The following is a 24445-nucleotide window of genomic DNA, read 5'->3' as shown; positions in this document are numbered from 1 at the left end:
TAGAACATCAAGGGAGAATAGAAGTCATAGATACTAATAGTCTGTGTATTTGTTCTCTTATTTAATACTAAGTTTTCTTTCAGTATAAAAAAAAAAAAAAACTCATTTATACTTTTTGAAGAGGCCAATCTTGTTGCGGACTTTGTTGCTAGTACTCTAGGAGGGCCCTACCTTTAGACTGGTCTATTTTTGATCTTTGGCTCTTGGATTTATGTAATTATTTTTTCGCCCATTTTTAACTATTTTCAACAGAAAAAAAGAAAAAATAGAAAGGAATTTCCAAATGTTTCCTTCCCGCAAATCTGGTACTCCCGCTTAAAATCGGATTCATCTCATCCGTTCGTTATATTCTCTATATCGACGGTTTATATCCTAGATCCGCGCCAAAGAGAACCAACCAATCAAGTCAGCTTCAAATATGTATAAGCAGCATCGTCTTGTGAATCAAAGCACGCAAAACCGTGATAATCTACTCTTGGGTTTTACGGCTCTTGGAAACGTTCCTTTCCTTGTGTTTTCACATCCTCTTTCCGAGTTTCTATCCCAATTTCCCAATGGCGCCAAAGGCTGAGAAGAAGCCCGCAGAGAAGAAACCTGCATCTACAGCTGCAGAGGAGAAGAAAGCTGAGAAGGCTCCTGTAGGCGAGAAGAAGCCCAAGGCCGAGAAGAAGCTGCCGAAGGACGCCGCTTCATCTGACAAAAAGAAGAAGAGATCGAAGAAGAACATTGAGACTTACAAGATCTACATCTTTAAGGTCTTAAAGCAGGTTCATCCTGATATTGGTATCTCCAGTAAAGCCATGGGTATCATGAACAGCTTCATCAACGACATCTTTGAGAAGCTTGCTCAAGAGTCTTCAAGGCTTGCAAGGTATAACAAGAAGCCTACTATCACTTCCAGAGAAATCCAGACTGCCGTTCGCTTGGTGTTGCCGGGAGAACTTGCAAAGCACGCCGTTTCAGAAGGGACTAAGGCCGTCACCAAGTTCACCAGTTCTTAAGAGTTTCGTAGATAGCGGTTACTGGTTTTTTTTTTGTTTCTAGGGTTTCTAAGCTCTTTATTTACCTAAATAGGAGTAATTGTATGGATGATCTGCTTGGTTACCAATGTATTGCAGTTAGGGTTTCTTGGCTGTAAAGATTAGCTTTTCTTTTAGGGTTTGTTCTGGTTTACATTTTGCTTTCTCCCTCTGGTGTAAGTTTTACTCATCTGTTATCAATGGATCTGCATCTTTTGACCTAATTTCTTCCCTGTAATCAATTTAGCAATTTGCTTTTTCTCCTGTTGGAATTTGAAAGTGTTGTTTTGTTCCTCGGCAAAGTATAGCTGTTTCGCTTTCTTGGAATCGTCTAATCTGTAACGCACCAGGCAAGGAATTAGAGATCTGAGGAGTTTCGGGTTGCTTTTTTACTTCTTACACATAATCAATTCTGAAAATGCACACCGAACGCTTTTCTGCTGTTGGAAAAAATTCCAGTTTGAGATTGCGGTTTATTGTCGTTTTCAGATGCTTCCATGATAAGCTTTTAGCTGAGGTGGCCCCATTGGTCTCTCTTCATTCCGTTCGCTCCTTAGAAAGTTCAGGGGTAGTGAAGTAATATTGTATTATTAGATTTCGTGGATCGCGCTGTGTTTCTATTGACCGGTTTTATGTTCACAGCCACTGGACTGAAGCGTCACCCGTGGTCTTATCTCGAGCCACAGAGTTCAACTTCCGCCGCCGGCACTTCGCTGCAGCAGTTGTGGTGAAAGTGAAACTGTAATGGCTTTGAACCCTTCTTTACAACTTGGTTCAATCTCTATATCTTCAAGAAAGCCTCAAGCTCCTTTGTGTTATGGGAATGCAAAATCGACCGTTGCTTTGGCCGCAAACAGTGCTTTCAAGGCATCCTTACGTGTTTCTGCTTCTGATTCCACTTCGAAGGCTCGTCTTGTTGCTAGGCGGTCTGAAACTGTCTCAGTTCGAGAGCTTGGTCGCCCTTTAAGTAAGTTTTCTGGAACAGGTTGAAGCTTCGGCTGTTCTGTTGTTTGTGTATGTTTGACTTCTCAGTTTAAGTTTGCTGGTTGCAGGTGAATATATGAGCCTACCTGCAAGTCAGTACTCTGTACTGGATGCCCAGCGAATAGAGCGAGTCGACGACAACACCTTCCGGTGTTATGTGTACAGGTTTAAGTTCTTTGCTTTTGAGGTCTGCCCAGTTCTGTTAGTTAGAGTTGAAGAGCAACCGAATGGCTGTGTCATTAGGCTCTTGTCATGCAAGGTATGGACTCTGTTTGCTTCTTCCCCTTTGTTACTCCCTTTATTTTGATACATTTAGTTTATAGTCCTTCTTAGGAGGAGCCATAAATGTGATTTCTTATGTGGCAAGTGACTTTTGATTTTTCCTTCATTCATCTGGTGACCGATCATAGCTAGAGGGCTCTCCGATTGTAGTTGCACAGAATGAGAAGTTTGACGGTATGTATTGGTTTTTTTTTATAAATTTTTTGTCAATGTTTTTTCTGCTTTTTTAAATATCTCGTATAATCAAAAGCCAATTTACGTATTTTGTGTTATGTTGACTAATGAATGATAATCTTCAAAGCATGGTGGTAGATGTTTACTTTTTTGTCTTTGTTAAACCCAACAGGAACTGGATCTGAGTTGGTTGCAATGAGACGAGTTAGCATGTAAATCTAGCAGTTCAATATTTTCAGTCTCGTTTAAATTATTATGTTGAAGATATCATGAGTTTGAAAACCTTCTTGGGTTTTTGGTAAATGTCCTAGCTTAGGAATTTGGTTTAATGGAACAACATCAGCCACAGGATCTGTTTTTCCATAATTTTGATACACTTGATTTGATTCATTTAAGGTTTGAATGTTAATGCTGCGTATTTGTTAATGGAAGCAATTTCGGATTGGGCATCCATCTGTCTGTTCTGAAGGTCTGGGTGCATTCAACTTACCCCATGCTCTGTCATGAGAGTATCATGACTTGGGAGAGTCTCATCTATGGATTGATTGGAAGAAACATCAGCAATGGGACTAATCCAACCATGTGTATGTTCATTTATTTGAATGGTTCAACATAATTCAAATTCAGAAAGCCCAAATAAGTTTTATTTTAGATCAGCTGTCCTTATTTTGGTGGTTGGTGTGGATAATCCTTTGATGGGGCCTAGTTGACTATTCTTGAGGCTGTAATGATTTGAACAAGTGACACTATTAGGGACCCCATATCATAGATGTTTTTCTAATTCTTTAACCTACATTTTTTTGTACTTTTGAAGTGGATAATGATCTTGATCAGGGTTTCAAGAACATGAAATTTTGGGACCTGGATCAGTCTCAGCTCATTCTGATCTGATCCTGATTCAGGATAGGCCTCTGGGATCGGTGTGTAGATCCATGAATAGGGTGTTGGTTCAAGAATTGGTCTTGTCCAGATTGGATCAAACTGGTGGATCTGTTCCTGTTCCTTAAAGTTGGATATCAACTAAATTAGGTTGGGTCTTTGGGCCTTGGTGCAATGGTACTGTTACTTCTTCGTGACTGAGTGGTTGCAAATCTGAGTCTGGAAACAGCCTCTCTTTGAATGTGGGGGTAAGGCTGCATACGTTGTGACCCTTGCCAGACTCCATGATAGCAGGAGCCTCATGCATTGGTTATGTCTTTTATGTTGAGATTTCCATGTATCTGGTAAACACACATTCTTTATCTCTTTTCTGGGTATCAGTATTCTAGCTGTATGAGAAGTTACGTGTTAAATAATGCTAGAAGTTGTGTTAGAAAAGATACTAGCTTGGCCTGATTGGAAAGTGGAATTTAGAACTCATGAAGAAGTACATGTCAAAAGAACTCATGAAGAACTCATGACTTCTACCTGTCATTTTAGTCTGATCCTCCTTTTTCTTCTTTCGTAATTAACCATAAAGCATGAACAAGAAAATGTTACCATTGTGAGCTGGCTGATAACAGATTTTTCTGTTTAAACTGTATGATGTGATGCAGTTACACAATATGAGTTGGGGACTTGGGGTCATTTTGTAATTTATTTTTCAGGCACAGTGACGTACATAGGGGATTTGATTTCTATTTAATTACTCAATTTGTTTTGGTTATTATATTTAGTTAAGCAGAAGAATCTGAGTTTGCTTCATTAACATGCTTGTGCATGCTGTCTGCCCCTTCACATCTGTATCAGTTATCGTCTTTCCCTGCTTTGTCTTACTCCTGTTACTTTTCTTCCTTTCTATCTTCTTCTTGTCTCTTACTTTGGCTTCTCAATTCCTTTAATCTCAGTTTCTAAAGCGTTAAGCACATTTTGTTTTGATGGTATTGCCAATCTCATTGATAGTATATTGAGCTCCATTGAACTCTTTGATCCCTAGCCTTTTCCTGTGAAATTTGGACTGAAGGAAGCCTTTCCATTAGACACATGAAAGCTTAGATTTTGGCCTCTTAAATGCTTTCTTACAATGAGTTGTGAGTACTAGTTTCAATTAGTTCTGGTGACATCTGCAAGATATGATCTCAGGGTTCTCATCTTGACTCCATAACCGATCCTTTGGATGATATTTAGAATTAAGAGGGCTGGCTTTGGGACTAACTGATGTAACCCTCTAATCAAGGGCTAGTCTTCAGGATCAATTCAATTGAACCAGCAGTAAAATTAGGGTTTTACAACCCAGCGGTTTAGGTGTAAGGCTCACGGGTATGGCTTAGGGTCTAGGGTTTATTGAATTTCAGATCTGAACCTGGCTGTAAATTAAAGGTTAGAATAACTGAAATTCTTCAAGTCTAGGGGTAGAAAGATTTGGGTTTCTTAAAATTTAGGGTTTCCAGGGGGTGGCTAGGGTTAGGGTTAAGGTAGAAGGTAAAGGAGGGGTAGGGGATGAGAACTCTAGGGGAAATAGGATTTAATTGAAGAGGTTTCCAGGAGGTGGCTCAGGGTAGGGTTAAGGTTGAAGTTACAGGAAGGGTGGGGGATGAGACCTCTAAAAGAAAATAGGATTTAGTTGAAGAGTTTGAAGATCTAAGTGAAAGAAGGCTACGGTTTCTAGGGTTTTGGTGAAGAAGATAATGTGCAGAATTTTCTAGGGTTTTGGGTGAGGGGATAGGGCTAAGGTTGGGGTTGAAGCTTAGGAGAGGGGAGGGAGGGTTGGATCCTAAAAAGGGTGGGATTTGGATGGATGGTTTGTGAGACCTGGGGTTCAGGGTTTGGACGAGGCAGTGTAGGACCCAGGGTTTAGAATTTTGGAGAAAACTATGCGGCTGCAAGGTTGAATAAGGGGAAAGGAAGAAAGGGGGCTGTGATGAAGAATTAGGGTTATGGAATGGAAGGGTAATGGGAGAATGAGGGCATGGGAACTAGGGTAAGGCTGCTGCAGGCTAAGGGAGGGGGGAAGGGGAATGAAGGCTGGGATTGGGATGAAGGGTACCAGGTTTTGGGATTTTTTGTTTTGGGGGGGGGGTGTCAAAGATGAGGGAGGGGAGAAAGAGGGGGCTGTGAAGAAGAAGAAAGGAATAGAAGAATAGGGGCTGGGATGGGTGATATGTACTTGTAGGGAGAGAGGGAGTTTAAAACTTGCAGCAAAGCAGAGCACCAACAGCAGCTGCAGGCTTCCTTTCTCAGAAACCCACGACTCCACTATTTCACTTCAATCTCAAGTTTATTCAATAATCTAAATCTGTCCTCTTTACAAACAATGGGGTATACTTATTGCCTTACAAGGATGGACTCATACTAGGACTCAACATTGGAATATTTGACTTAGGAATCTCATTCTAGCAAGGACTCTAACTTAACTCATCCTAAGATGATTCAAATTACCAAACGAGCCTTGAATTACAACTAAGGGGAATGCCTTTCTAATTGGGACTCCTAACTTGGCTAGACTCTTCCATGACTTATTCAAGACTAAAGCAAATTCGTATTAGCATACTGGATCTAACCAACCTTAATTGCACTCAACTAGAACAGACCAAAATTACCAATACACCCTTATCCAAAAATTCTTGCAGGGCCATGGGATGTTGGGCAGCCACCCTAGGTCCTATTTCGGCCACTGGAATTGTCCTGGACTGGTTTACACACTAATGTTCTAAAGATTCTGCTCGATTTGAATTGTGCAACGTCATATGTTGTACTTTTGGATGTTCTGAGATTGGTTCTTGATGGTAAATTGAGAACTAGGCCTCCTTTTCTTGTGGGGATTGTCATTCAAGAGCTTAGAAAAAAGATGGTCTTGAAATTGGATTTTCTTCACTTTTTGGGCTTCAATCTTTCTGAAGAGTGATTCTAACTGGAGTTGAGGTTGGACAGGATATATTTAAGAGCACAGAGTTTTTGGAATGTATTCAAGAGCTCAGAAGTTAAGTTTTTGATTTTCTTCTCCTCTTCCCTGACATGCAACTAGCTTATAATAGATGGATAGTCAGGATTTGGTCTCTTTTTGTTATCATTTTTCATTCTCATTTTCTACCATAAAAATATTTTTTTAGTTGTTCGTTTTGATTTATGGACCTTAATATCAAAAGAATAGAGAAGCCATAATGAAGTAAAACTTGATTATGGATTGTGGTTGAGAACCTAGTTTAAATAGTTATGCTGGGAGACTCTAACGAGCACATACTCTTAAACTGAGGATAGGAAAACTATTTGACTTTATTTCAGAAAGGCAAACCATCAACCTCTTTATGGAAATCCCTAATGCCTATGTCTATCGGAAAAACTCGGAACAAATTTATTTGCTTTGTTATTGAAAAATGATCTTTCCTTTCGATTATGGTAGAACCCAGTTTAAGCATGAAGATCTCTTAGATCTTGGCCTCACTTTTGGGTTCTCTGAAGAATGTGAGAGGCATTTTCCACATCCTTTTTGTTGCCAATGAAACTCACCAACCATGGCTGACCTTGTGCACATACAGTAGCTACTCTCCAATGACCTCATAAGTCAAACTCTCCCCATTACTGCATACATCTTAGTCCTCAACTAAACCCTAAAACCAACGGATTGCAATTACAATGAATTGGTTCAATCAACTACTACGCTATCAATCCTTCTCTGTTTTTGGTTTTATTTCCTTTCTTTGGGTTTGTTTGCTTTGTTTGATATTTTCAATCCTTCATTCTGTATTCTTATTTGTTGGTGCAACCTAGAGGGGGGTGATTAGGTTGCAACTAGTGGATTGTCCCAATTTTTTGGTTTGTGCGGAAATACAAGGTAAATTGAGAATTCAAATGAATTTAAACAATGACAAGCAATCACAATACAAGATTTATAGTGGTTCGATTTTACAAGTCTACGTCCACTCCTCTCTTGGCCTCAAGGGAGATTTCCACTAATGATTCTCTTTCAATACAATGGGTAGAGATCAAACCCTTACAATAATCTTTGTTTAGCAAGTAGGGCAAGAGCACCCCTTAACAATCTTTGTTTACAAGCAAGAGCACCTAAACAATCTTTGTTCACGGGCAAGAGCACCCAAGCAATCTTTGTTCACGGGCAAGAGCACCAAAGACCAATTCTAATCTACCTAGACTAGAATTGAAACAATTACAAAGGAAGGATGTTACCTTACAAGAGGTGTGACACTTTACCTCTTGTGTGAATGTGATGTAATGTGAGTTGTATGCTCAAATGGAGTTGTATGCACCACCTACGCCTTCAATCACTTCAAACTTGACTTTCACAAGCTTACTTTGTACCTTGGTATTGTTCTTCAAGGTTGGGAGAGGGTGAGAGGCAAAGCACAAGGCTTTCTTGCAATTTGAGAGTGTTAGGATCACTTGGGGAGTGGGTGATCAAGTGTGTGTGTTCTTTGCTCTCAAATGAGGTGAATTGGGTTTATATAGAGCACCTTTGAGTGCCAAAACCCAATCCCCAACGGATAGAAAACGGACACATTTTAAGTCCACTTTTCAGCCCAGACGGACGTCCGTCTGAAAAGAGCTGTTAAACTACCCGTTATAGGCTGTTTTTACACCAGACGGACATCCGTCTCAGAAAAGAGCCGTTGCAAACTAGCCGTTATTGGCTAAGTCAGGGCCAGACGGACGTCCGGCTGCCCAAACGGTCATCCGTCTGGCCTTCTGTGATTGAAAACACAGAAATGCTGAACCAGACGGGCATCCGTCTGCCCAGACGGTCATCCGTCTGAGCCCTGTTTTGCTGAATTAAGTTGGGGCTTGGACATGGCTTGGGTTTTTGGACTTTTTTGGTCAACCCTAAGCATTGTACACCTCACTAACATGTCCTAGGTCACTCTAGTAATATGAATTACATATAATTGATGCATTTACATGAATGTTTATGAGAGAGTGTCCTAAGCCCTAATTCAGCCTAAGTCTTGATCTTCGACTTGATCTTCGACTTGATTTTGTGCAACGGTCTTCATGTCCATCTTGGCATGGTCATCTTGACTTAGACTTCATGTCCATCTTCATGTCTATCTTGGCATGATCTTGGCTTTGACTTGCATATGGCTTTGACTTGGAGTTGGTCCACTTGTTCTCATCTTGAACTAAAACATCATAACTCAATATAGCCATTAGTAATTCAGGTTTATTATCATCATTACCAATAGAGGCTGATGTGGCAAATGCTGACATGGCATTTTCCAACAATCTCCCCCTTTTTGATGATGATAAACACATGAATGATTGGAAGATATGAATGATAATTAATAGTAAAATAAACACTCATTCATATACATGTTATTTACATGTTTTTCCATAGTGAATTCTAATTCATGTTTGTTATCATCAAAACATGGTGAATTCAAGTTTCATGTTTGTTATTATCAAAATCAATGGAAGCCGATGTGGCAAAATGCTGACATGTCATTTTCCAACATTATTCTTTCCCTGTAGTCGATAATGGAAGGAAACAATGAGCTTGTCTTGTACATGATGAGGACATCAGTCTTATGTGAGTTTTGAGTCGATCAGCAATGCCAGCATATAGATTAGCCCGCGCTCGCACCTATGTGGGTGGACAACGAGTTCAAAGGTTACCGAATTGCCAGAGTCCTATGGTTTTTGATGAGGAGTACTGCCCAAAGTCAATTTTATGAAGTCTTTCTATTTGTTTTAGTGGGATGGTAAGGTTCGTTATTGGTTCAACTTTGAGTTATCTAAAGGTACTTGGGTTTAGGTTGATCCATTGGTTATATTTAGCCAATTAGCCCATGAGTTATATCTATTTAACTGTACTTTGGGGGTTCCAAATTTTGCCCCAAAATATTAAATTTGGGTAGAGTTATTTAGGGTTTTCTTGAGAATTCAGTTGTAGTGTTGGGATGGATTAAAATCTGTTATTTAAAGCCTTGTGTTTGTGAATCAATCATTGATTGAATGAATAAAAAAAGAAAAGAAAAGACTTCCTTGCTTGGAAGACCCTCTCTCTTGTGGTGTGAACACTTTTCTCTCTCTCGGAAAGTTTCTTCCTCTTCTCTTTTCTCTTTCTTGCGTGAATAGGTATCTCCCCCTTCTGTTTGGCAGTCCTCTACTGCCTTCTTTCTCTTTTCTTTCCTTCTTCTTTTGTTCTTTATACTGTTTCTTTTCATTCTTTCTCTGTTTGGCGGATTCTACTGCCTTTATTTTATTTTCTTTCTTGTTTCTCTCATTCTTTCTGTCAGGCCGACCTTACTGCCTTAATGCCTTCATTTATTTTTTCTGGTTTCTTTCCCTTTTTTCTTCAATCTAGCACAACCTTTGCTGTCCTCGTTTTGTGTTGTCTTACCTAGTTCCCAACCCCAAGTTCCTTTGCGTTCCTTTTCCTTTCGTTCTTTTGTTACCCATAAAATATTTTTAGTGTTCCTTTGCTTTCCCCTCCATAATTTTAATAGTTATGGTTTACCTTGGTCTCACTGTATATATTTTATCCCTCCCATTGTTATTGATATTTTTCCTAACCATTGTTTTACAGCCCCATCAAGAACCAGGAGGTAATTTTTTTTCCTCCATTTTTGTTAAACAATGGAATTAGAATAATATTTTTGTGTTATTTGGTCAGCAAGATATTGCAGGATATTTATGATCGTATCTTGGTCAATAGTCTTGTGGTTATTTTAGGAAAGATATGTGGGATAGATTTGATTTTATTTGTTTCTAGATTGTTAGGGAGAATATCTATATTGATTGTAACCTATCTGGGAAACTTTTCGTAAACATAATATTGTAAATGATCTATATAATCTATGCCTAAAGGGAGATCTGCAATTCTATAGGTTCTCTTCTCCACTTCATTTCTTCTCGTCAACTCTTCTCTCTCCCCCTCTCATCTGACCACCTCTTCTATTTTTTCCAGCTTTTTTATTGTGTTTGAAGAAGAGAAGAGAACCTGCGGAATCATTGATCTCCCCTTCAAGATAGATTGTATGGATCAATTACAATATTATGTTTAGGAAAAGTTTCCAAACAGGTTACATTCAATTTAGATCCCTAACAATCTAGAAACAAATAAAATCAGTTTCGGTCGCAATTTTGGTCGAAACTGGACACTTTTTTCTAGAAATTGGAACTTCAATTTCAGGCCTCATATGGACTCAAAATGATTTGGATTCTTGCATACTACCTATTTCAAGCATAATAAACACAATAGAACTTATATTTTGCCCCAAAAAAAAAAAATCATTGAAAATTTATCATTCTAGTATACTAACAAATGACTGGTTCCGACAAGTGCAAACTGTATTGCATATAGGCATAGAATCATCAGCATATATTAATTATTTGGTAGAATGGTTACATATACAACAAGTCAACAAATAAAATGACTGACTAGATCAAGTGATGGTGTCTCACATACATTAAGTTGGAGCCTATATATCATATATACATAAAATAAAAATACATAATTTTATAAAATAATTATTAAAATCAGAAAATGAAAAAATGGTAGCAAATAATAAAAAGATAAAGTTTAACTAAACACAATCATAGATCATAGTCCTAAGTTAAACATATATTAATTTCTAGGCAATATAAGATCATTGGTGCCTTGGTGAAAAGTGTAATCGTCTGAAACATAAGTGCTTGAAGAATGCTCATTTAGTAAACTAGAGAAATAGGTTTCCCATCTTTTCTTAATATCCTCCTCACAAACTAATACTTTACCATCTCCTTTTTTAATACATCTAACATGGTCAAGGTCTCTACTCTTCCTATCCCTCATCTTAGCTATCTTATAAATAGATTTCCCCCCTTCCTTTGTGCCCAACTTATTATATAACTCTTTATACTTCCTTTCCTTTGCTTTTCCTGCAATTTTCTTAGCTTCATTTCTATCCAACCTATACCTATGAAGATCCTCAACATCTTTAGTTCTTTGCCATGTCTTAAAACTAGCTATTTTATTCCTAATGGCAGCTTGAACCTCACTATCCCACCACCACGTCTCTCTATAAGAATGGATCTTTCCTTTTGATTCACCTAGAACATCTTTAGCCACCTTCTTAATACACATAGCCATCTCATTCCACATTGCATTGGTATCCCCTTTAAAATCCCATTTTCCTTGTTTGACTACTTCATTAACGAAGGATTTAGAGTACTCTCCTTACAAATTCCACCATCTTATTTTGGGATAGTTTACCTTGGACCTTTTATGTGTTCTTGGGACTAAGCACATATCCAAGACCATTAGTCTATGTTGTGCAGTTAAGCTTTCCCCCGGTATCACCTTGCAATCCTTGCACAACAATCTATCAGTCCTTCTAGTTAGGAAGAAATCTATTTGGCTTCTATGCTGTCCACTTTTGAAAATAATTAAATGTTCATCTCTCTTTTTGAAGTAAGTATTTAATATAGATAGATCAAAAGCAGTAGCAAAATCCAAAATTGAAATCCCCTCCTCATTCCTTTCTCCAAAACCATATCCTCCATGAACACTCTCATATCCTCTTTGATCTTTTCCAATATGTCCATTTAAATCACCTCCTATGATAATCTTTTCTCCTTGACGAATTCCTTGCATTAATCCATCCATATTTTCCCAAAATTCTAGCTTTAGACTTTCATCTAATCCTACTTGAGGTGCATATGCACAAATTATATTTATGCATTCTTTCTCCATTACAAGCTTGATAGCAATAATCCTATCACCCACTCTTTTAACATCCACCACATCATTTTTTAAATCTTTATCCACTATTATACCCACTCCATTTTTATTTGTTTTATCCCCAATATACCAAAGTTTAAAGTGATCCAACTCTTTGGCTTTTTTACCACTCCATCTAGTCTCTTGGATGCAAGCTACATTAATCCTTCTTCTCCTCATAACATCAATCAATTCTAAGCTCTTACCAGTTAAAGATCCTATGTTCCAAGATGCCAATCTAATCCTACGCTTATGGACTAGCTTCTTTACCCGCACTCATCCATGGCGCGGGAACCCTTGCCTACTTATCACCTCATCCGGGCGCCGATGCGACGCGTCACTTACAGGGGACGCCCTAGCTAACCCTTGCCCACTTATCACTACACCCGGGCCATAGTGTAGCGCGTCGCTTCTTTTGTCGGGGAACGCCCTAGCATAGCTTTTATCATATAAGGTTGAATCCATGAAAAAAGGTTTGGCTAGATTTTTTCCGGTGCCGGCTGCCGACCTAACGCACCAACCCTCCTCCTTTACCCGGGCTTGGGACCGGCAGCAAAACACTGGCGGAGTTTTGTGAGGTTCGGAGACCAAGTGGGAAATATTTTCACTAAGGGTTTGAAGGAAGGAGATTTCCTTCCCATTGTAGGCAAATTAGGCATGACTAATATTTATGCCTTAGCTTGAGGAGGAGTGCTGATTGAGTTCTACTAGGAGTTCAATTCTGTTAGAATTTTGGTTCGTGCAATTTTCTATTTCTTGCTACCCAAGTAAGGGTATTTATGTAATAGTCCTCTTTCCACCTTATTATAAATAGAGGGCTTGAGACTACATTGATTGATTAAGTCATTCTACTACAATTGATTTTCTCAACATAAAACATACTGTTCAAGGCCATGGACCTAAGAATGGAAACTTTCAATATGTCTTCCAGAACTTTGACAACCCGTTTGAAGGTCTTGATGGGATTGGGGATAATTTCCATGGTAATGGGTGAGGTAGAGGTCATGGAGCACATGAGCACCTTGGTCCAACGTGTACCATGCAACCTACATGTATAATGATGATTTGGACCCCTACAATAAAGGGTTTGACATTAGGAGGGTAGCAAAGTAGAGGCCCCATCTTTTGATGTTATAGGTGTCAAAAGTCCTACTAGATTGAATTAGGCAAATGGATAGGCACTTCGATTTTATGATTTGTCTGAAAAGGTTTGCTCTAGTTTTGCTAAAATTGAACTTAGTGGAGCTGCCCAAGATTTTTGGGCAGAAGACCAGTCTAGGACTTGAGCCAGTGACTGAGATGCAAGAAAGGCTTAACTACATAAGAGGTAGTTCTTACCTATCACCTATAGGTTGAACTTGTTGAATGATATGCACACCCTGAAGCAGGGGAAATCAACAACACTTGAGTACATATCCAAATTCGATGAACTCAAGATTAGGAGCTGTACTCGTGAGAATGTTGAGCAGACACTTTCTGGGTTCATTGTTGGACTTAACTTAGATATTTGATCATGGCTTGCACCCAACCTGGTACAAGATTTCCCTCAAGCTTTTAGGATCTCTCTAGAACTTGAGTCACCAATGAGGACTTTTCCTCAAAAGAAGAGCTTCCAGTATGTGAACCTAGTTTACGAAGGTCTACCCCTAACACATCCAATTCTCGAAGACCCCTGATAACCCACACCATCCAATGACAACAAGGGTAAAGTCATTTTGGGAGCTCTCCCCATAAAAACTGGCCAGCTCCAATGTTTTAAATGCCAAGGATTTGGACATGTTGCTAGGGAATGCCCCAACAGAAATTTATGTTGGAGGGCAAGACCATGAGGATTTAGAGCAGGGTGATACTCAGGAGCCTGAGTATGAGGACCACCATCCAGATGAGAACATATCTGATTAGGGACTTGATGTGGGTCTAGCCTTGGAGTTATGCATTGTGTGGTGATGCAGCTCAGGGGACCTACAATGCTGGTTCCTAGACTTTTAGGTTAGACAACTATTCATGGTAGGTAATAAATAAAAGGGGAAACTGCAGCAGTCCTAATCTGATTAAACATGAGAACAACTTCAGTCCTAAACTAATAAACATAACTAAGCTAGAATCAAATAGGGAAACATGGGGATAGGGATCATGGCATTTTAATACTAATTCAATTAAGAATACCTACCCCCCCCCCCCCCAAAAAAAAAAAAAAAAAATTTTTTTTTTTGCTGTCCTAGGCAAGACCTGATTTCTAACAAGAAATTTGGCAAATAATAAGGTAAAGAAACCTTAGAAAATTATTTTAGTGATCTTACTGCAAAAAGAAAGGAATTGGAATAGGAAATAACTAATGAGAGACAAGGAAATACGTTTATCTACTGGTTCCAATGGGGCTGCAAAACGATGGTTAAGAAAGACAAAGGAACACAAAAATATTTGTGTAACAAGGGAACAAAAGGAACTGAAAAATAAAAAAGAAGGATGAGTAACCAGGGGGGGGGGGGGACTGGAAAACAGAAAAGAACTATGGGTAACAAGGGAACAAAAGGAAAAGAAAAAAGGAAAGGCGCTTGGGGTTGGGAACTAGGAACAATTGACACAAAGAAAGATTCACGGGAAAGAAAGAGGAAACAAAGAAAAAAATAACAAAATACTTTAACTAAGCCTAAATTCTAATTGCGATATGAACTTGAAAGTCTAATTACAATGGGGATAGTAAGAAATAAGAAAATTAAATACTTGGACAAAGACATAATGCCCTGGTACAGAAGATCATGTTCCCATGGACCTCAAACCAAGACAAACCCTCAAACAAATGTTTCTAGTGTGCTAGTTTAGCAGTGTGACAAGCTGGTTGGTTTGCTGGGTCTTGGTGAATAGATGCTTATAAAGTCCTTATGTTGATTTTTCTTTTAAATTTTGTATCATTTATCTATATATTTCCATTTTTTATGTTTAACCTTGAATTCTAATTATAAAAGAGTTTATTGTATTGGTAACATTACTTCAGTCTGTTGGATATTCTTTGGTTTTGCTAAGTTTACATAAGGAGCTTCTTTCTCTCGATTATAGCATTTGATAGGTTTTGGGTTCTAGATGGCTGAATTTTACTACATAATGTCTTTCACAGGAGCGCTTTGACATTGATTTGGTGTGCGTGCAGCTTCCATGGTGAATCAAATATCATGTGCTCGTGATCAGCGTAACTCTTCAGTTCAGCTTCTCACTTCAGATGCAGTTATTGAGGTGACTTCCTTTCCAGTTGAAAGTTAAGACCTGGTGTGCATCCACTTCTATAAACAACAGGAATATCCGTGATTTATTACTTTAACTGATTTATATTTATATGGCATTCAGGTTACTTTAGAGATACCTTTTGCATTTCGAGCAATTCCTGTGGAAGTGATCAAATCGACTGGAACCCAAGTCCTTGAACAAATACTACGGATTATGCTTCCCCGATTTATGGCACAGGTTTTGCTAGATTTATTTATTTAATCATAGTTTTTGCGAGTTTTCTTGTGCATTTCTTTGGAAACTGAAGTTCTTGCTTGTTGCTTCTGCGGTTTTAATCAGTATCTGCTCCCATTTGGACTGCATACATTCTACGTTGGCCAAATGGAGTGTAACTTGGTTAATCTCTGCTGCACCATGGTTCTCATATATATATATGTGTGTGTGTGTGTGTGATATAGCCTAGAATGAATGTGGGCCAGTTCTTCCAAGATGTTAAGAGAACCAAGTCATATGGGATGAATAGGTTTCGTTTTTGGGTTTAAAAAAGGTTAAGTTAGGGCTCTATGGTTGAAATTCATACTATCTTAAACGATACATAGGATATCAAGAATATGTAGCCCGTCACGTAGGATATATGGGCATGGTACAACATTTCGCCTAATTTCGGCCGTTTTGGTGAAAGGCGAACCGAAAAGCATGCCAAAATTCGAGGTTGTGAGATATTGTCGATTTTTCGGCGATATTTTACTATTTACCTCCGAATGGTCGAATTTTCAACCGTTCGAAAAATGGCGATATAAGCAGGAAATTCACCATACTTTCTCTCTCCTATTTCTTGGCATATAACCGTTCGAATTTCTTGTGAATTATCCCTTCAATTTTGTGGGATTTTCTCTCTTTTCTCCAAACCTCCCCCATAGCTTCTCTCTCCTATTTCTTGGCATTCTTGCCATATTTTCGTTCGATCTTTGACATAAAACTATAGGTCTCGCTTCATTCTTGATGGGTGTAGCATTGTTTGCGACGATCAAACGGGATTTCACACAGATTTGGATGTTTTGTAGAGTTTTTCATCTGAGAAGTAACTATTGTTCTCCAAACTATTTTTTTCTTCAAAATGCATGCTATAATGTTGTTGGATGGGTATGAAATTAATATATGTTAAACACAGTAGGCCGACCTTCAAACTCACGGGGTCAGAATTTTTTTTGCCAAGTAATTTATTTATTTATTTTTGGGCATAAAAAAATGTTTTTTTCTACATTTTAAATGCTTACTTTTTGCATGATATATGTGTTGTATCATGATTGAAAAAAATATATTTGGATCTCCATAGGCCTTTCTACACACTGAGGGAGTCGGAATAATTTTTTGACCTAATAAATAATATTTTATTTTTTGAAAATTATTAATTTTAATATAAAATATAAATAATTGTGGAAAAAAGAGAAAAAAATTAGGAACAAATAAGGGAAACTATTTGGAAAATTATAGAAAATTATGGAATAGCTATATAAGTATTTTCAAGTGCTGCTCATGTGGTTCCATTGTCGGTTTTGATATGACAATCTTTTCTTTTGTCGAAAAAATTTAAATATTCATTTTGTAGAAAATATTATTTTGGTATTGTTTAATTGCTTGTGTAATCATTTTTGATGCAACAGTTATTATGTCTAGCAATGGGAGAGGAGTAGGTTCATAGGGAGGACAAAAAGGCCGGGGACAGGGAGATAGCCATATGGAGCTGCAGTGAAGGGGAGGGTCTGATCCTGTATGGCAGAAATGTTTTGCTATTGATGGCAACAATAGTAGGACAAAATGCAACTTCTGTGGTAAATAGTTGAACTCAGGCGACATTAATAGGTTTAAAGCTCACATCATTGGCAATATAAAAGATGTGGCCATGTGCACTGAGGTGCATGCTGATATAGTGAAGGCAATTAGAGGGATGGATAAAGAAAAGGGGAAGAAGAAACAAGAGAAGAGGAGGGTGAATGCTACATTTGATGAGGCGGTGCGGGCACCATCATCTTATAGAGTTGATTCAGATTCTGATCGAGATGTTGATCTCGTTGATATCAGAGAGCAGGAGGAGAGGGACATTAGTCGGGCGATGGCTGAGAGCAGGGAGATGCAGTACCAGGAGCAGGAGAGGGCCAGAGTTAGATTTACAGGAGCTAGTCCCTCTGGGGCTGCAGGGGCTGGAACATCAGGATCAGGGGCTGGAGCATCTGGATATGGGGTTGGAGCATCTGGATCTAGGGATAGGGGTGGTATACTTGGTATGTTCAGCCGATCACAGAGTCAGAGGGCCACTTCTATATCAGATCTACAAGGACCACGTGACTATCCACAGAGGATGGATCCTATCCTAGAGCAGGATCTTGATATTTTCAGAAGGTAGGGGGCCAAACAACCCAAGATTACAGGTGCATGGAAAGGGATGGCTAAGAAGGTGAAGAAGGCAATGGTGAAGTGGATGTACTACAATTCGGTTCTAGCAAACACAATACAGGGTCCTTATTACAAGAATATGATTGGCACTATTATAGAGACATGTCCTGGATATGCTGGTTCCCACCCTAAAGAGGTGATGACCACCTTATTGACTGAGTAGAAGGAGGAGTTGTAGGAGTACATCGGTGGTTTGAGATCAATGTGGGGGTCATATGGATGCACCATTATGTGTGATGGATGGGCCGACTCGACAAGAAAGTCTTTCATCAACTTTATAGTGTATTGTGACATGAGGACCATTTTTTTGAAATCTGTGAATGCTACTGGGCAAACAAAAGACCACAAGTATATACTTGGACTCCTGCAGGATGTGATGATGAGGTTGGGAAAAATAATGTGGTGGCAGATTGTTGCCCGGCTCGACTCCTACTTCAAGAAAGCATGTGAGGTATTGATGAATACACCTGGATATAATCTCTATTGGACACCCTGCGCAGTGCATTGTATCATCCTTATGTTAAAGGAGATCGGTAAGATTAGTATTATCCAGAGCACAGTGGAGAGGGCTAGGCAGGTAACTAATCATCCATAATCAAACCGCTGCTTTGAATATGATGAGGCGAGCATGCAAGGGTGAGTTAGTGCGACCCGGTCCAACGAGATTTGCCATGAATTTCGTCGCCCTCAGCAGTATTCTGAATCCGAAGGCGGGCCTGAGATCTATGTTCGCATCATAGGAGTGGTTCTCATTGGTTGGATCCAAGTAAGTGTTTTTTTCTCTCTACTATTTGATTTAACAGGTTATTATACATTTATACTATGAATATCTAGTATGTAGTATTTATTACTAACTTAATGTGTTGTGATAATTTAGTTCAAGTAGTGGGCGCACCGCACTGACGACGATCTCGTCTGATGAGTTTTGTAAGAATGTGACAATTGTGCTCGAGACCTTGGATCCCATAAATAAGGTCTTGTGTATGGTTGATTCCTCCTTGAGGGGGCCCACAATGCCTCACATTTATGCAACCCTTGAGTGAATGAAGATAGCATCCAAAGAGCTAACCCTAGAGGTTTTGCCCTGCTTACCTGAATATTGTGCACACTAGATGGGCATAAGTAATTAATGTTGTTTATTAATTTGTTACTTGTAGTAGATATTAATAATTCATTCAATGACAGGTTTAAGTCTCTAACTGTGAGTTTGTGAATAGTGCAACCTATTATCTTAATCCCAAATATCAGTATAGTGAAAATTTGGGGTTGAGGTTAGACCTGCTCAATGCCGTTATGCAAGTTATCTCGAAGTTGGAGCCGAACCTAGTAGTCTAGTCAAATTGCCATATGGAGGTTAGAACTTAGTACTTGCTTTTTATTTGTGAAAGAATTTAGCTAACCATTAATACAAATGATTGTAGATCAAGATGTTTAGGGATGCACTGGGGGCCTTTGGTTCAGATGCTGCTGTACATAACCAACAAAATTATCATCCAGGTTAGATGCATGATTATTATATTATTATTACATTTTACATATAAGTATAGAACTATATTAGTAGGATTTTTTGTTAAGCATAAAGTATAAATTTAATTTATTTGTGATAATGCAGTTGTGAGTGGTGGGTTTTGTATGGGGGCAATGCAGAGAACCTCTGAGAGTGACAATGAAGATCCTCTCCCAGACTTGCTCTGCCTTTGGGTGTGAGAGGAACTGGAGTACATTTGGCATAACTCATTCCAAGAGGAGGAACAGGTTGGGAAGTCAGCACCTGAATGACCTCGTGTATTGACACTACAATATGAGGCTGAAGTTAGAGCATGTCAGGGTATATATGCTAACCATGAGATGGATAGGGACATTAGCTCTACAATATCTTCTAGGTCAATGCAAATGAGTAGCATCCCCTCACTGATTGGTTATTGGACAGGGGTGAGCTAGTGTTAGACTAGCCTAAAGTTAGGCCAGACCCTATTATTGCTCAAGCTGCGGGAGTTGATGTAGATGAGTACATGGCATCTTAAGAGGGGCAGACACATGTACAGGCGGCTGCTGCCATTGCGGATGAGGATTGGATGGTGGGGCCTGACACGCATGAGGATGATCCAGGTGACACTTTGTTCCCAGTCCCAGTCAGACTCGGGGGATGATGATGATGATGAAGACAATCTTCGTGGTGGTAGTGGAGGAATACATGAGTGATTACATGTTCCATTATCAGAGACATAACATCCCCCAGAGAGATACACTGGAGAGACTCAGTACACGCATGCCACCCAGGATGACAATCATGGTGGTGAGTTTTATCTTGGTCGTCTACGAGTTACACTCGACTAGGGAGGGGGAGGGTCATTGGGGGGAGCAGTAGCACATGCATGGGTATGGGCCGTATGACTATGGTTATAGTGACGATATTCAATTGTATGGCTCATACGACCATTTCGATTCTACGGACAGCTTGTCGGGAGCGATGAGGTCCATGAGCTTGGAGGAGTCTGTAGGTTCCACATCTGCTTATGGCTATGGGGCTTATGGTTATGGTGTCCCTTCTGCTTATAGACACAATGGTACATACCCGTCTTCTAGGAGTGCGTACTACTATGGGTATAGTGACGGATCTTCACATCTACTTATGGGGGTTATGATGGTTGGGGTCATCATCCTCCATTTGGCTTGGAGATGACTGCTATGTTAAAGATAGCGTATTGATTTCATTTGGATCATATAATCCTACCACCATATGAACCACCACCAGCACCACGACACCCACCAGGGTTTATTGACTCTATTCCATATCTCCGTTCACATTATCCCCTTGATGGGAGTAGTTTTGCATCCTAGATGATGCCAATTATAGAGCTTTGGTTTCTCTGTACGTCAATAACCATCAGCATGAGATGGCATGCAGTGACTTCCAAAAAATAATGGAGGAGAAGCTCATGCTTGTAGCCTTTGGGCCTTGTACCACAGTATCACAGGACACAGAGTTGATGGATCCACCAAGGCATAGTACTTGGTATTGAGTATTAACATGATACATGTGGTGCCTGCACAAGTATACTTAGTTGTATTTGTATACTAGTATTTTATAATGATGTTTATCACTTTATTGTCCTTGTGCATATTTATGTTGGTTTAATTGTTTAAAATAATGTTATAAAATTCCAGTTTTACTCATATACAGTTGGGTATGTGCCGATCAAGAACACCAATTTGGGTGAGGTTTTAGGCAAGACCAGCCATTCTAGTGTGTTTATTAGCATCAAGTTAGGGTGGACACCGAGTTTCAGCCCAAAATGACAAAAAATACCCCCCGAAATGGGGGGTCGAAATCTGCCGATATTTGGGCAAATTTTCTGCGAGATTTTGCTAGTTCGCCCAGTTCGCTAGGTAGCGAACCAGCAAACTGGAGTGAACTTTCGTTCCCTGGATATGGGATAAATTCCTTGAGATGGAAAATTGGGGTCTATAGCAGTCAGAATGGGTTGAAGCTTGGGAGGGAATATAAGTAATAATATGGGGATATGATGGTTTGGGTGGTTACATTAGAAGATATGAAGGTTTTTGTTTTGAGCATTTTAGGAAGGACGAATATATATATATCGAAAGTGGATGGTGAGAATGGGGTCAAGCTAGGATGTAAGGTCACTAGGGTTGGAAGGATAATGTACCTAAAGTGTGGGATAGATCTAACGGTTAGATTGATGTAGATTTGACCTTGAATTTTGGGTCTCTTGAAAAGTCCAAAAATGCAAGAAAATTCAAGAAAAGTAAAAAAAAAGTGATACGAGAAGGGGAATGGAGCATAGGTTACCAAATACTTGGATGAGGGGCCTTATGAAACTTTGGAATGGCTTCTTGAAGTCTGTGTATTCAGCTATAGCAAGGATTTGGCTTGATTTCACAAAGAACTTCAATATAATACTCAACTCTTGGATCTTCTCTGACTAAAGTTGGTAACCGATAGTTGCAGTGGCTATGCACGTACACACAAGCACTCTAAGGCTTGAGGGAAAAAAAAATCTAATGAGGACTAGACAAAAATTAAAACTTAGGAAATTTTTGTGCTCAACCATTGTACCCATCTTTTAGGTCCATTAAGTTGGTCGATTATAAAAGAAACCCACCCAATGAAGGCCACCTATATGTCCCAAGCCTAGGCCAGTTCTTAGAAAAAAGAACCGAATTGGGTCTGCATCAATATGCCTTTGTATAGGACATGGTGGGTTTGTGTACATCCCTTTTGTGTTCTAATGGGGCCTCTATCTCCCCCCCCCCTCCGTGAGAGGGCCCAAGGGTTTTTTTTTTTTTTTTTTGGGGGGGGGGGGCAGTGGTCTTCGTGGCTTGGCCAGGAAAGGAGGAATCAGATGTGGCAGACATTCTTTATTGGTACTAGTCTCGATCTCTTCCATCTGTTTTATACCCTCATACCTTTTGAGTTGTTTTTGGAGAAATTACCAGGTTTCAACATATGGTTAAAACCTGGATAATCTTAATTTCTGGCTGGTGAAAACCGGTATCAGAATTAAGTGCTTTATCATTGCATGGGTCATTACTGGTCATAGCTGAGTCATTACATTGTAATGAACTAATGATGTATATTTTGTGGGCCAGGAGAATTCTCAGTGAAGGGAAGATGTAGCATTCTGTGGATATTGAATGATTCACATGAAATTCAACTATTATGCCCAATGTATTTGGCATTGTCAATATTCTTTTGGACACTTCTATGGGTACGGTGGACATCAATATCACCATGGTTTGTGTCAGGTGAAGCAGGAAAATGGTTAGGGGTGTATAAATAATTCTGTTTTACAAATCAGTTTTATAGATCAATGTTGTTGTGGGGCTTTCTGATGTTGATGCTATGTCTTTCAATTTCAATGGCAAAAGGGCATGACTGGCTGACTACAGCATCTTGTCGTTGTCTATTTGTGGGGTCTTTTGGCAATTATTTGTATTGCCAGAAGAAGAAGAAGAAGAAAATCCTAATTAGAGAGGAGAGTGTAAGGTCATCCTGCGCTGCAAGCCTGCAAGGTTGAATGGTGGTGAGAGAGAAATACAGAGAGAACGAGGTTTCACCATCTATTGCTGCAAGAAGGTGAATCTGTGAGGAGAACCAAGCCTTAAATTCCGATGTAGTCTCTAGTAGTTCACTTCCTTCTTTTGTAGCATATTCACCCCACAACGTTAACATTTCAAGTTCTTCTTGGCTGTAGTTATTTATGGAAGTTGACAGGACACCTAACAAAGCCTATTTCCTTTTTATAGGATTGTTGATTGCTGAAATTCTGTGTTTGTTGATATATTCAGGGTTAGGTTTGTGATTTTTATTATAATTGTAATCTCTGTTGAGTGGGTGCTTGATAGTTTGTTGGTTGTGGCGCTTAGGGTTCCTGAGTACAAGAACCATTGATGGGGTTGGTTTTCCTGGGTGGTCATAGCAACTGAAACGTTAGTGGCGTAGTGAATAAAATACAAAGACCTGATTACAGACATTGCTCGATGGAGGTAGGAATTTTTGCTGGACCATATAGAAAGCCCTGCTTGTGTCAGCTCTTTCTGATTAGTTTGTGGCATGTTGTTTCCAGAGGTACCATAGTATCAGTAGGATTTTTAATGGTCGCTGATTCACACTCTCTGTGATGCACTGGGACTGTCAATCTGTCCCAATTCAATGTTTTGGAAGGTTATGATAAAGAGATAAACTTGGTCATTGTTGGACTCTATCTTAGAAGTCTAACTGGTGGGAGGAGAGACCAACAGGTAGATGAAGATGCCTAAACCACTCTTCAACCATTATAGGATAGCAACAATCCCTTTGTGTCTTTGCAAATCAGAATGAGTAAATGTGGAATGATGCACAGAGGCGGATGGAAATTCGCTCTGATACCTTGTTGCTGCAACAGAAAGTACGATCTGTGTTTTGTGTGTGTTGGTGACATGAACACCCTGCTTAAGGCAACCCCACCCCTTTCTTGTAACTTGTTTTCCTCATTCAGCCATTTCATATTATTTGAGGCATTTTATCAATAACTCATGTACTCATTACATGTTTTATGGTGAATATAGAGTTTGCATAGGTGTTCAAACCAATCAAGTGGTCCATACACTGGGCAAGATACAATATTACAGTTTTCTCTTAATTTATTGTACCAAACCAGGTTTTAGAGTCTAGTTTGACACTGTATCTAGCATATTTCTGTTTGGTTTCAAAGGTCTATTTTATAAGTAAATTTTTTGAGATGCATTTGTTCCCATATTGGCTTGCAGTGATTAGCTTTGATCTTCACCCATTATACTTAAGATAGTTGATGATATGAATAAGTTTGATATAATAATAAGCAAGTTAGCGTTGAGTATGTTTCTTGACTTGGTTAATGGCACCACCGAGTTTAGGGGTGCAAGTTTGGCCCTGGCGGCCTTGACCTGCCCTGAGCCCGAACAAGGCTTGGGCTAAAGATTTTGGCCATGAACTAGGGCCAGGGTGGGCCTGGGATTACTCTTTGACCAGCGTGACCCATCTTGACCCGTCCCTGATTTTTACCCTGACCCAAGCCCTAATTTGGGCCTTGATTTTGGACCTGATTTTGGCCTTGATTATGGCCCTGATTCTAGCCTTGATATTTACCCTGATTATGCCCCATCTTGATCCGGCCCGATTTTTACCCCGACCCCC

General features: G+C 39.4%; 2 protein-coding genes across 4 annotated transcripts in view; both read left to right on the top strand.

The window, feature by feature from the left end:
• The first annotated feature begins 457 nt into the window (after window positions 1-457).
• LOC149023708 (histone H2B.3-like) lies at window positions 458-1243 on the top strand. Its single transcript, XM_089144212.1, has one exon. The coding sequence runs from the start codon at window positions 555-557 to the stop codon at window positions 999-1001; it is 447 nt and encodes a 148-aa protein (XP_089000338.1). The 5' UTR covers window positions 458-554; the 3' UTR covers window positions 1002-1243.
• Window positions 1244-1602: 359 nt separating this feature from the next.
• The window catches only part of LOC149023707 (RAP release 2, galactose-binding-like domain protein, putative (DUF1997)), a 46652-nt gene continuing 23809 nt past the window's right edge, over window positions 1603-24445 (top strand). For 2 of the 3 annotated variants that reach the window (XM_089144209.1, XM_089144208.1), the window contains exons 1-5: window positions 1603-1986; window positions 2072-2262; window positions 2414-2459; window positions 15239-15321; window positions 15433-15549. In XM_089144209.1, coding sequence (XP_089000335.1) covers window positions 1764-1986; window positions 2072-2262; window positions 2414-2459; window positions 15239-15321; window positions 15433-15549 — 660 coding nt within the window. In that variant the 5' untranslated portion in view covers window positions 1603-1763. The remainder of the gene's footprint in view (window positions 1987-2071; window positions 2263-2413; window positions 2460-15238; window positions 15322-15432; window positions 15550-24445) is intronic. The other variant, XM_089144210.1, reaches the window with a different exon arrangement.

Source organism: Hakea prostrata, chromosome 2 (genome assembly GCF_041222555.1).
Source record: "Hakea prostrata isolate BN-2017 chromosome 2, UWA_Hpros_2, whole genome shotgun sequence".
NCBI lineage: Eukaryota > Viridiplantae > Streptophyta > Magnoliopsida > Proteales > Proteaceae > Hakea > Hakea prostrata.
The sequence above is the reverse complement of the archived record's forward strand: the minus strand, read 5'-3'. Positions and strand labels throughout refer to the sequence as shown.

What these genes read in the sequence shown, in the direction of transcription:
- LOC149023708 (XM_089144212.1), top strand. Translation starts at nt 555, where the DNA reads ATGGCGCCAAAGGCTGAGAAGAAGCCCGCAGAGAAGAAACCTGCATCT.